The 12,944-nt window shown below is 18.8% G+C and overlaps 3 protein-coding genes across 3 annotated transcripts, besides 15 other annotated features; all 3 read left to right on the top strand. All coding sequences in view use genetic code 6, as the record gives it.

The window, feature by feature from the left end:
* Positions 1–201: 201 nt before the first annotated feature.
* Positions 202–252: a microsatellite.
* Positions 205–249: a microsatellite.
* On the top strand, positions 243–1,854 carry IMG5_164780 (hypothetical protein). Its single transcript, XM_004030207.1, has 3 exons — positions 243–905; positions 958–1,797; positions 1,837–1,854. Exon 1 carries the CDS (start codon positions 349–351, stop codon positions 667–669), a length of 321 nt encoding a protein of 106 aa, XP_004030255.1. The 5' UTR covers positions 243–348; the 3' UTR covers positions 670–905; positions 958–1,797; positions 1,837–1,854.
* Positions 1,855–2,160: 306 nt separating this feature from the next.
* IMG5_164770 (hypothetical protein) lies at positions 2,161–3,648 on the top strand (the record flags this gene model as incomplete). Its single annotated transcript, XM_004030206.1, has 3 exons — positions 2,161–2,319; positions 2,372–2,656; positions 2,701–3,648. 3 exons carry the CDS (start codon positions 2,161–2,163, stop codon positions 3,646–3,648), a joined length of 1,392 nt encoding a protein of 463 aa, XP_004030254.1.
* A 119-nt stretch (positions 3,649–3,767) lies between these two features.
* Positions 3,768–3,848: a microsatellite.
* Positions 3,849–3,912: 64 nt separating this feature from the next.
* Positions 3,913–4,085: a microsatellite.
* Positions 3,917–3,989: a microsatellite.
* Positions 3,984–4,091: a microsatellite.
* Positions 3,984–4,104: a microsatellite.
* Positions 4,016–4,087: a microsatellite.
* Positions 4,017–4,091: a microsatellite.
* Positions 4,105–4,592: 488 nt separating the features above from the next.
* Positions 4,593–4,660: a microsatellite.
* Positions 4,661–4,977: 317 nt separating this feature from the next.
* Positions 4,978–5,021: a microsatellite.
* Positions 5,022–8,335: 3,314 nt separating this feature from the next.
* Positions 8,336–8,376: a microsatellite.
* Positions 8,377–8,425: 49 nt separating this feature from the next.
* Positions 8,426–8,465: a microsatellite.
* Positions 8,429–8,470: a microsatellite.
* A 163-nt stretch (positions 8,471–8,633) lies between these two features.
* Positions 8,634–12,170, top strand: IMG5_164760 (hypothetical protein; the record flags this gene model as incomplete). The annotated part of the gene is made up of 7 exons (XM_004030205.1): positions 8,634–8,707; positions 8,798–8,903; positions 8,953–8,999; positions 9,046–9,097; positions 9,144–9,386; positions 9,443–10,396; positions 10,440–12,170. 7 exons carry the CDS (start codon positions 8,634–8,636, stop codon positions 12,168–12,170), a joined length of 3,207 nt encoding a protein of 1,068 aa, XP_004030253.1.
* Positions 8,762–8,796: a microsatellite.
* Positions 12,171–12,944: the final 774 nt, after the last annotated feature.

Genomic DNA, 12,944 nt, shown 5'->3' with positions numbered 1-12,944 from the left:
TAAGAAGTTAAATTTATAAAGTGCTTAATTTTATAAATATAAAAATAAAAAATTTGCTTCGAAATTATTATTTTAATATTTAAATTTCTTTAATATGCCTTTATTTTTGTTTATTATTGAATGTTTGTTTAAAAAAAATTATTATTATTTTATAAAATTAACATTTAAATTTTTTTTCTCCTCTTTACAATAATTTTTACTAAAAAAAAATAAAAAAAAAAAATAAAAATAAAAAATTAAAAAAATAAATAATGTAAGATAATGTTTCTGATTTGCATCATAAAATGTGCAAAAAAGTAGCCCAATTGACAAAAGTTATATTTTTTTTAAATACAAAAAACGACGAATATGAGCAAAATTTAAAAGCTGTTGTTTTAACTTATGAAAACTAGTTAGAAAGTACAGTTAAAGAAAGTAATTTAATAATATAAAAATATAAGGAGGCTTTAGAAAAGTAGAATAAAAATGAGGAAAACTTAAAAGAAATCCAAAAGGTAAAGTAATAAGTTGAATAAGAAAAGAATTAAAGCTTAGTTGAATTTAGTAAATTTAAATAGAAATGCGAAGAAAAAGAACTATAACAAAATAAAAAAATCGAATAATATAAGTTATAATGTGAATAAAATGTAAAGAAAATTGAAACTTTAAATATAAATGTTGAAAAAATGATAAATAATACTGAAACATTGAAAAAAAATCACCAAAAAGAAATAGCTGATTACGTAAAAACATAAAATGAGAAATTTAATGAATTACTTAAGAAAAAGCTTGATGCTGAGGAAAACCTTTAAAAAACATAAAATGAAAATTAAACTTTAAAGAAAAAAATTGATGAACTAAATAAAAAAATACAAGAAGATTTAAAAAACTAAAAAGGATAATCATAAGTGTAGATAGAAGAATTAGTAAAAAATATCATATTATATATATTTTATTCTTATTTTAAATTACAATAAGAAAAAATAACTTGAAACTAAAATTAATTAAGTTGAATAAAAAAATAAAGAATAAAGTTAAAAATTTTCAGAACTTGAATAAGAAAATGGATCCTTAAAAACTTAATTGATACAAAAAGATTAAGTAATCAAAGTTTTAAATGAAGAAAAGAATAATTAAAAGAAATTGTATGAATAAATTTAAAAAGAAATGCAAGATTTAATAAAAGAATTAACTAATTTAAAGAATGAAAATAAATCAATTTCAGAAAAAAATAAATAGCTAGAAAGTACTTGTAAACAATTTGAAAATACAGTAATTTAATAAGAAAGAAAAATAAAAGAGCTTTAAGAATACTCAAGCAAATAAATGAACATAAAAGAAAGTGAATTAATGACAACAAAAAAATAATTAGAAAAACAACTAAATGATAAAATAGAAGAATTAAAAAACATAAGAAAAGAAATGGAAACAAAAATAGAAAACTTATAAAATTAATTAAAACAAAGCGAATAAAATTGTTCTGATAAAGATATAATTATTCAAAGCTTAAATTTAAAATGTGAAAATTATTAACAATAAATATAAAATTTACAAAATGAAATTTTTAATCTTTAAAACAATTCTGACGGATAAATTTAAATTATGTAGGCTCTTTTGAAAACTAAAAATGAAGAGTTCTAAAATACTATTAATAAATTGAATTAAGAAAATGAAAAATAATGCACTGATATGAAAGCTTATTTTGAATAAAAAATATTTGCATTATAAAAAGATCATTCTATTTAAATTTAAAATTTGAATTAAGAAAATGATAAAAACCAATCTTATATGAAATCTAAATTTTAATAAGAAAATTAAGTAATTTTTTTTTTTATTATTTTTTAACCAATAAAAAAGGAATTATTAGATTAATTAGAAAATTAAAAAAAGTTATTTTAAAATAATGAAAATTTCTTATAATAATAATTGTAATAAAAAAATAATGAATTAAATCTTAAAATATCTGAATTAAATAAAAAATGTGAAGAATATCAATAGAAAATACTATCTATGGAAGATATAAATAAAAATTTAGTATCTGATTTGGATGAAAAATAAAAAATAATAAAATAATAAGAAAACGAAATCAATTAATTATAAAATCAAATCCAAAATCTAAACTAATAAGGAGATTCTAAATAAAAAAATTTAGAAAATGAACTTTTAGATTTGAAGAGAAAAATGGAAGAAAGTGAATAAAAATACAAAAGTGAAATACATAAACTTAAATCAAATCTAAATGGAGAACTTTCAGAAACTATAACAAGGATGAGAGTTTAAAATGAAGGCGAAATAAATGCTTTGAGAGCTTAAAATTAAATAGAAATTAATAGAATCGAAGTATTTATTTATTTGTTTTTACAAAAATTATATTAAATATATTTTTTTTAAGAAATAAAAAAATGAAGAAATTAGAAGATTAAAAGAACATGTTTAAAGTTTAAAAGAATAATTAAATAATGATAATTAAGAATATTTAGGAAAAATACAAGAATTAGAATAGAAATACTAAGAAGAAATTAAAGGGATCAATCAAAAGTTTAATTTAGATATGAAAATGACTTAAGAAAAAAATGAAAATTAATTAAAATAAATGTAAGAAAATTATGAAGTTGAAATAAAAAAAATCAAAGAAAATTTAATTTTTGAACATAATAAACAATTGAAAAAATTTTAGGTATAAATTTATTTATATATTTCAAAAAAAAATTAAAAATAAAGGATGAAAAAGATATTGAAATATAAACATTAAGGAATTTACATGAAGAAAAACTAAATTCATTATCAAGAAAGTTTGACTTTTAATTAGCAGAAAAAACAAGTGAATTCGAATAAAAAATTAAAAGCCTATAAAATAAATTAGAAAGTGAATAAAATTAACATAATAAAACACAAGAAGAACTAAAGAAACATATTTCAATTGTAAAAGATCTTCAGAGCAAGTTATAATAATTAAAACTTGAAACTGATAATATTATTTCTGAACTTACCAATGATATTAAAAATAGAATTTAAATAAATGAAAATCTAAGAGATTAATAAGAAAATGAAATGTCATTAAAAAATTAAGAAATAGAAAATATTAAATTAAACTTTATTAAAAAAGAAGAACAATTAATTAAAAAAACTAATGAAATCATAAATAAAAAAATTCAGGAGTAAATTGAATTTATTGAAGCATCTAGGCTATAATTTGCTGAAGTTGAAGATACTTTAAATTAAAGATATTAAAAATTAGAAGTTGAGTATTAAATTTTTTTATTTTTCATCTTATTTAAATTTTTTATTTATATAAGTTATAAGGATTTATAATAAATGTTTGAAGAAAGACCTTCTAGACCTGAAGACATCGAAAATATAAAGATTTTACATTAAGAAATATTAAGAAGAGATTCTGAAATTAATAAATTACATGAATAAATGAAATTCTTTAAACTGGAACTTATTAATAGAGAAAATAATTATAACAAAATTTTTAATGCTAATCCTAATATAGGAGTATTAAATCCATTAGAAAACAAAGTAAGTATATATTTATTTATTTATATTGCAAAATATATAAAAAATAAAAAGTAAAATATCCAAAAGTTAAACAAACAATAAAGTATAAATTCAGGAACAGTTACAGCAAACTTATAGAAAAGACTAAGCAAAATATAATAATAATGAAAAATGAAAATATAATAAATATAAAATTAAAAAAGAAATAGAAATTTAATATATTTAATTTTGAAATACTTTTCATAATATTAAATAAAAAAATTAATTTTTTAGCTTAGTCAATTATAATAATATAAAAAAATAATATATATATAAATAGAAGTAGTAATAAATTTAAAGAAAATTAATATAAATAAATATATAATATATAAAAAAAAAATTCTAAAAATATATAAAAATTGAAAAAAAAAACCTTATTGAAAAAATTTAAGTAATAATAAAAAAAAAAATATAAATAAATAAATTATAATAGAAATAAATTAAATAATGAATTAATAAAAGTAAATAAAAATATGTATATATAAATACATACAATTATATATATATAAATATATATATTTATAAATATATAAATATATAATATAATATAAATATATATATAAATATAAATAGAATTATTATATATGTTTTTTAATTTTATAAATCCATACCATTTTAAGTATAAAAATTTTAATTCTCCATTTAAATTTATTAACTTTTAAAAGATTATTTTTAATTTTTTTGGAAAGTTAATCTTTAACTCAAAAAATTTAATGATAATTTTAAAATACTAAATTCAAATTTTATTAATTTCCTTTTTTTTTACATTTAATTTACAAAAATTTTAAAAATAAAAATAAAATAATTAATAAAATAAAAAAATAATTCTAAAATTGGCCTGTTAGAAATCCTAAACAGCGGTAAAAATATTATATAATACTTTTCTAGTTTATTTTAATTAATGTAAAGAAATAAATATAATAAAATAATTATAAATAAATTTTTAGGGTAACATATATTTTTTTATGGCATTTTGATAAGTCTTTTAATTATAAATTCTGAATTATTGATTTATTTATATATTTATTATTATTTTTACTATGTACGTTACAACCTATATTTTTATTAAATTAATATATATATATATATATATATATATATATATATATATATATATATATATATATATATATATATATATTTTTATTTTACTTTTTAAAAAAATGTCACAAATAATATTTAAGATAAGAATATTTTATTTATAAATGCTAAATTTAAATCATTTTTATTTTTATTAAATATATAAATATATAAAACACATTAAAAATATAGTAAGCAAAATTTTTTTTAAATATTATAGTTTGTAATGTTAACAAAAAAAATAAATTTATTTAAAATAGTTACATATTTCTATTTTATATAAAAACCTTTAAAAAAATAATTAAATATATGAATATATATTTATGTATTTACTGTTATTCTGAAGAATTTTATATATTTTATAATAGAAATATTAATTTTATTAGTTTTATTTTAAATGCTTTATTTATCTTATTTTAAATTAATTCTTAAAAACTTTATCATATTAAAATATTACGACTTAAAAATATAATTTTTATAAATTTTTATATAATAATATTCAATTTTTTAAGATTCAATCATTAAAAAATTATATAAATAACAACATGAACTCTTCTTTAATATGCTAAGATAATTTAAATGATAATACATAAAACTAGAATAAATAAACGGTATAATAATTTAGTTTAAATAAATATTTAGTAAACATAATATTTATAAAATAAATTAAAAAGGAGAATAATATAAAATGTTCAATAGTTAAGGATAAAAAATTATTAAGGAAACGTTCAGCAGTATTAATAAGTTTATCTTAATTAATAAATTCTGAAGAAGTAAAAGAAGCAAAAGAAACAAAAGAATAGAAAAATATCGAAGATGAAATAAAAGAATTATAAAACGAATGTAATTATACAAGAGGACTATTAAAGTTAATATTATCATTAAAATTATTGTTTAATGTTAGGAAATATTATAAATTATCTACTAAAAATATAAGAATTTGTAGTAAATTAACTCAATAGTAATTTAGTTTGATATAAGATGTGTCATCAAATTATACATAAAATTTATTATATAGAAATCAACAAAGGAAAAAGCTAGATAAATTAGGTAATTTGTTATAATTTTACTTATAATAATTAAGTTAAATATGCAGTAGAATACCTGTTTTGCAGCCAAATAGCTATCTACGTTTTTTATGGGATATATTTTTGGCTGGAAACATATTTTTAATTTTATTTTATAATTCTTTAATTTAATTTTTTGAAATGAATACTAATTAATATATAAACTATTTTAAATTTTGCTTTATTATTTTTGTTATTGATTTATTTCTAAATTTTAATACTGGAATTCTTAAGAAAGGAAACTTGATTTAAAGTAGAATTAAAATTGCTTTGAATTATTTTAAATTAAATTTTTTTTTAGATTTATTAGCTATTATTCCTTTATTTATTGTTTATTTTAATTTCTTAAACAGTCTTAATATTATACACGAAAATCATTTCATTTACATTTTATTATTTTTAAAAACTTTTTAGTTGTATAAAATTTTAAATAGGCTTTCCTTCATTTTTAGCTTTTAATATGATTATAAAAATTGTATTGATTTAGTAAAATAAGGTTTGTTAATATGTTTAGTATGCCATATTTTTTCATCCTTATGGCACGGATTAGCTCTTTATGAAATAAAGTTTTTGAAAAGAAGTGATACATGGATAGATGCTTAAAATCTAAATAATGCAGATATATAAGTTAAATATGTTTATTCATTATATTACTTAGCTGCAACTATGATTTCTGTTGGATATGGTGATGTAACTCCTAAAAATTGGATTGAATGTATTTTTGCAATTTTGACAATGTTTTTTTCTGGAATGTTTTATGCTTATAATGTGAATTCAATAGGAATCATAATAGCAAACATAAAAAGAAGAAACGCAGATTTTCTAAATGATATGCAAATAATTCATAATTTTATGAGAAAAGGAAATGCAAATAATTAAATAAAAATCTAAGTATCAAATTATTTAGAATATTTTTATAATGTTATTTTTTTTTTTAAAAAACAAAAAATTTTTTTTTTTTTAAATAAAAGCAATCAAATTAAATTGAAAAAGAATAAGAATAATAAGTTTTATTAAGACTTTCAAAACAATTAAGAGAAAATTTAATTGAAGATGTAAATTCCTAATATTTGAAAAATATTCCCTTAATTTCCCGTCTCAAGTCTCTCAATCATATTTGCTAAATTATGGAAGAATGCCTCTTTTCTCCTGGAGAAACTATATTTAGCTAAGATGATAAGGATGATTCTTCTATTTACTATATAGAAAAAGGTACCATAATTATAACTGTTTAAAGTTCAATAAAAGGATCATAAAGAGGAAGTTCTATAGTTTAAAAATTAAAAAAAAACAATTTTTTGGGGAAGTTGGATTTATTACTGGATTCAAGCGTACAGCTTCTGCTAAAGCTCTTGATTTTTGTAGAGTATTTAGGATTAATAGAGAGAAGTTCATGCAAATTATTGCTGAAAGTGATGAAGATTTCGAGACTTTTCAAATGTTAAAAAACGATATTATATCTAATAATAATTATTTTAATTCTAATATTAATTGTTATTAATGTAAATAAACAGATCATTTGTCTATAAATTGTCCTAAAACACACTTTACGCTTTCTATATAACCTTTTATAAGGAAATTAAATTATAGTGTAGCTCATATATAACGCAATAATACAACAAATAGAAAACGAAAAAAGCAAAATACTCTTAATAGTTTAAATTATTATCAAAATACACACTATTAGTATAAAGAAGATTAAGATTTAGATAATTCAAATGATAATCAACTATTTTATTCAAGCGAAGAAAAGTAAGATGAATATTCTTAAACTTAATCAAATACTTAGATTTTTTAAATAAAAGATGAACAAAATTAACAAATGTGTTTAAGTCCAATAATTTAAAATGATAATAAAAAAAATCATCAAAAAAAAGAAAATAGAAATAGTATATTATAAAAAAAAAATATTTAATTTGATGATGAATAATTTTCTGATAGAATTAGTACTTATTGTAAGGATGAATAAAATTTAGAATATTTTAATAAAAAAAGTGATTAACAAATTTAAGAATAATTTGTTTTAAAATAAAATATCAGTTAATAATTAATTACTAATGTAGATTTTTTTAAAACTAAATAAATAGAAATTGAAGAAGCTGATTGTTTTAATTTTTCGGAAGGAAGTAATAATAAAGAAGAAGTATTCTTTGAAAGCATTGAAAACCTTAATATATAATTAATTAAAGATTAAAATACTAATATTAGCTCATTAAAATAATAATAATAATTAAAAGAAAAAATTACTGACAAAATATATTTAAAAAAGAAAGATAAAAAATCTTAAGAACCTAAAATAAGTGAAAGAAAAACTATAATAAAGAATAATATTAAATCTTAATTATTAGAAGAATCTAATAAAAACTTTTAGGGTTATGATTTTAAAAATTAAAATGAAAGTGTATACACTAAACATTATTAAGATAAATTTTATTGTATTATTATTGATTTATTGAAAGCTTATAAATATTATAATCCGTTATTTAATTATGATATTGTAATATAAAAATAATAAAACTTTTTGTAAAATAAATTGTATAAGTAAAATAATATTCTTCAGTTTTTAAAAAAAATTAGCTTAAACAAAAGAAATAGAAAATAAATAACTAATACTATTTTCAATTAAACTAATAATTTTAACAATAATAATATTTTATATAAATAAATACAAATTTGATTTATTATTAAATTATTTATATATTTAATTTATAAATAATAATAAATACTTAAAAATATTATATATTATTTTAAATAAAATAATATATATATATATATATATAAATATATATATTTATATATTTTATTAATTTTTTTTAAATAAAAATTACTATTTATAAATAAAATAAAATATTAGAATTTAAATAAATTTCAAAAAAAAGAAGAAAAAAACAATATAAATATAAATTATTTAAATAAATTTATATTAAGAGTATAATAATAAAAAAAAAAAAAATATAGAAAAAAAAAATGACTGATATAAAGGCTCCATTAATTGATCATTTGTCTAGTACATCATTTAAAATAACTTAAAAAGAATTATGGTAACTTAATCTAATCTTTTTAATAAAAAATTGAATTTATACTTAATTATTTCCTTTAATAAATAAAAAATATTTAAAAATTAAAAATAGTGATTTATTTTAACCTGACCATATTCGTGATGGTGAATCTGTCAAAAAACTTTGTGATTATAATGGAATATAAGGGTTAGCATCATTATTAAAAACCAGTTTAAAAGTATAAAAATATAAAAATATGTTTATATAACAATAAATATAACAAAAAGAATGGTATTGATTCAAGCTAATAATCTTTGTTAGAACGTTAAAAAGCGTAAAATAAAATTATTAACAAATTAAATTTAATTTAAACTTAATAGTTTTGGAATTAATGAATAAATAGTAAAACCTTCAAAAACATTATGGGAATTAGTAATTAACAAAAAAAAATGTATATTTTAATCTAAAAAAAAATAAGATAATAGGATAATTTGAAGATAAGATCCTTAGAATATTATGTGCTGCATCTTTAGTGTCTTTAATTGTTGGAGTAATTGAAGAAGGCTTAGAATAAGGATGGTTAGAAGGTTTTGCAATATTCGTAGCAGTAATAATTATAGTATCTGTAACATCTATAAATGATTATATGAAAGATAAATAATTTAGAAAGCTTAATTAATAAGCAGAAAGAAGAAATGTTAATGTAGTCCGTGATGGAAAAGTAAAATAAAATATTGATAAGATATATAATTTAATTTAATAATAATAATAAATAAGGTTGAAAATATTTCAATATTTAGTTTACTAGTAGGTGATTTAATGCAAATAGAAACAGGAGAAATATTCCCAGTAGATGGTGTATTAATAAAAGGAAATAATTTAATATGTGACGAATCTTCCATTACCGGAGAATCAGATCCTATTAAGAAATAACCTTATAATCATCCCGAAAAACCAGCTCCATTTTTAGTTTCAGGTTCAAAAGTAATAGAAGGAAGTGGAGAAATGTTAATAAGTGCCGTAGGTGTAAATTCCTAAAATGGCAAACTAAAATTACGTTTATAAGAAGAAGATGATGATGTGAAAACTCCTTTGTAAGAAAAACTAGACGTTTTAGCAGACGAAATAGGAAAAATAGGTATAACATGTGCTACTTTAACTTTTTGTGCAATGATAGTTAATTTAATGATTTCAAATTATCTTAATGGATATTCTATTATCTAAATTGCTAATATTGAAGATATTGTCGGATTTTTCATTATTGCTGTTACTATTGTTGTTGTTGCCGTCCCTGAAGGACTTCCTTTGGCTGTTACTATTGCCTTAGCTTATTCTGTAGGAAAAATGAAAGAAGAAAATAATTTAGTTAGATTTTTGGAAGCTTGTGAAACTATGGGTGGAGCTCATACCATTTGTAGTGATAAAACAGGTACACTTACTTAAAATAAAATGAAAGTTACTAGGCTTTTTGCTTAAGAAAATATTTTTTCAGAATTTTAAAGTAAAGATTTCTAAAAAAAAATTCTTAATTATTTGTGTGAAGGGTAATTTATATATATGTTTTTTTTGTTTATTTTTATGAAAAATAGAATTTGTATTAATTCTAATGCATTCCCTAAAATAAGTGAAATAGGAAAGTTTGAATAAATAGGAAATAAAACTGAATGTGCTCTACTTCAAATGGCTTACGAATTTGGATTTGATTTTAACAAATATCGTCCATCTGAAAATGTAAAAAAATATATATTTTTTCAAAAAAAAAAAAAAATCAAAGATTATAAAAATAATACCTTTTTCATCAAGTCGTAAAAGAATGTCGACAGTATATAAATCATAAGAAAACACAATCCGTGTATATACGAAAGGAGCTCCAGATCTATTATTGCCTTTATGTTGTAAATACGTTAATAAATTTGGAGAAGAATAATATATTAACGAAGAATATATAGGTTTATTAAAATCAAATCTGAAGAAATTTGCTGATGCATCTCTTCGTACAATCTTAATAGCATATAAAGAGTACCCGGCGTCCTAAATGACCGAACAATTATTATCAAATGACGAAAATCTAGAATCTGACTTAATAATATTAGGTTTAACCGGAATATAAGATCCTCTCAGACCTGGAATTTCTGAAGCAGTATCTACATGTAGAGCTGCTGGAATAACTGTAAGAATGGTAACAGGTGATAATTTAGATACAGCAATAGCAATATCAAAAGAGGCTGGAATAATCGCCTAAGATTTCAATGTTGCAGATAATCCTTATACCGTTATGGAAGGAAAATATTTCAGATAATTAGTTGGAGGAATAGTTTCTGTTAACGATAAAGTTTCAGTTGGGAATCTTGATAAATTTAAAGAAATAGCTCCCCACTTGAGAGTATTGGCTCGTTCTTCTCCTGATGATAAATATTTACTTGTAACAGGCTTCAAATAATGTGGATAAGTTGTTGCAGTTACAGGAGATGGTACTAATGATGCTCCAGCACTAAAAAAAGCAGACATAGGATTTGCTATGGGAATCGCAGGAACAGAAATAGCCAAAGAAGCCTCCGGAATAATTATCCTTGATGATAATTTTAGTTCAATAATAACTTCTATTAAATGGGGAAGAAATATATTTGAATGTATTAGAAAATTTTTATAATTTTAAGTTACAGTTAACATCGTTGCTATGTTCATGGCATTTATGGGAGGTGTCATTTTAAGAGAGTCGCCCCTTAATTCAATCTAAATGTTATGGGTTAACCTTATTATGGACACGTTGGCGTCTTTAGCACTTGCTACAGAATCCCCTAATATGGAATTGTTAAAAAGAAAACCAATTTCTAGAACTGAACCTATGATAAATGCTTTAATGTGGAGAAATATAATTTGTCATGGAGTTTATTAAATTATTGTACTTACTATTATACTTTTTTATGGACCAGATTTATTTGATATATCTTCTAGTATTCATGCAAAGCCTTGGAATGAAGAAAATGGAATTCATTATACAATTTTCTTTAACGTTTTTGTTTATTTGTAAGTCTTTAACGAAATAAATGCCAGAAAACTCAAAAGAGAAGAAAAAAATGTTTTTGTTGGTTTTTTTAATAATTCTATGTTTTTGTTTGTTATTTTTGGAACTATTATTGTTCAAATGACTATTATTGAAATCGGAGGAAAAGCTGTTAAATGTGCTCCTTTAACTACTAGTTAGAATATTACTTGCATTTTTATTGGTTTATCTTCCCTTTTAGTTGGCTTTATTATTAAACTTATCCCTGTCGGGTTTTTCAATACTTGCAAATTATTATCTGAAGAACCCCCTAAAAACGTACCATTTGACTAATAGGGTACTATAAGAGACATCATTAATAGACCTTCATAATTAAGAGCTAGAAGCTCTCTTAGATAATCTATTAGAAAGTCTTAAAGAGTTTCTCAAAGTAACTCTCAAAAATAATAATAATAGTAAGTTGGTGGACATAAAGTTGTAGAAATGAAATAATATAATTGATAAATGATTTGATTATATTTATTTTCTATTATTAATATTTTTTTTTAAATAAATATAATATTTTAGTTTTTACTATTATTATGATTAAAAAAATATAAATTTTCAGTCAATTAAAAAGAACTAATTAACTATTTTATGTTTTAAATTTTATTTATGATTTTAATTATTTAAAGTAACGACTATATAAATTTGTTTTATAAAAAAAATAGTGATAACAAATTTTTTTAGAATTTATATATTATTATTTAGATATAATTTTATTTCAATTATCACAGAAATTACTACATTAAAAAAGATATTTTAAAATAATAAAATATATATTTATGAGATGTAATTTATAAATTGCATTAAAAAAAATTATTTTTTGTAAAATCAAAGATACAAAATCAATTAACTTTTTTAAATTTTTTGGGATTCAAAGATTTTTATTTACTATCGTATTTTTTTCAGAATTCACTTAATATTTAAATTTATTAAATCTTTACTATATTTTATAGCATGAAATAGTTTTTATCAATTTTTTTTATTTAAATTAAAAATAAATACAAGACAAAAACATTTTAACTAAATTATTCTGTTTAAGTAAATCCTATCAAACAAATATGGTGTATTTTAAAAAAGAAACTTTAATTATTTAATGAAAATTTATGATAAGTAAACTCTATAATAAATTAGTTGAGTTTTATAATTAATATGTATACAAAAAATTATGAAAGTAAATGAAAGCCCATATATGATATTAATGTAATTTTAATTATTTCATTTTAATCATAA

This window comes from Ichthyophthirius multifiliis (genome assembly GCF_000220395.1).
Source record: "Ichthyophthirius multifiliis unplaced genomic scaffold scaff_1120509251233, whole genome shotgun sequence".
Taxonomy (NCBI): Eukaryota; Ciliophora; class Oligohymenophorea; order Hymenostomatida; genus Ichthyophthirius; species Ichthyophthirius multifiliis.
This window is presented reverse-complemented; position numbering and strand designations above follow the sequence as displayed.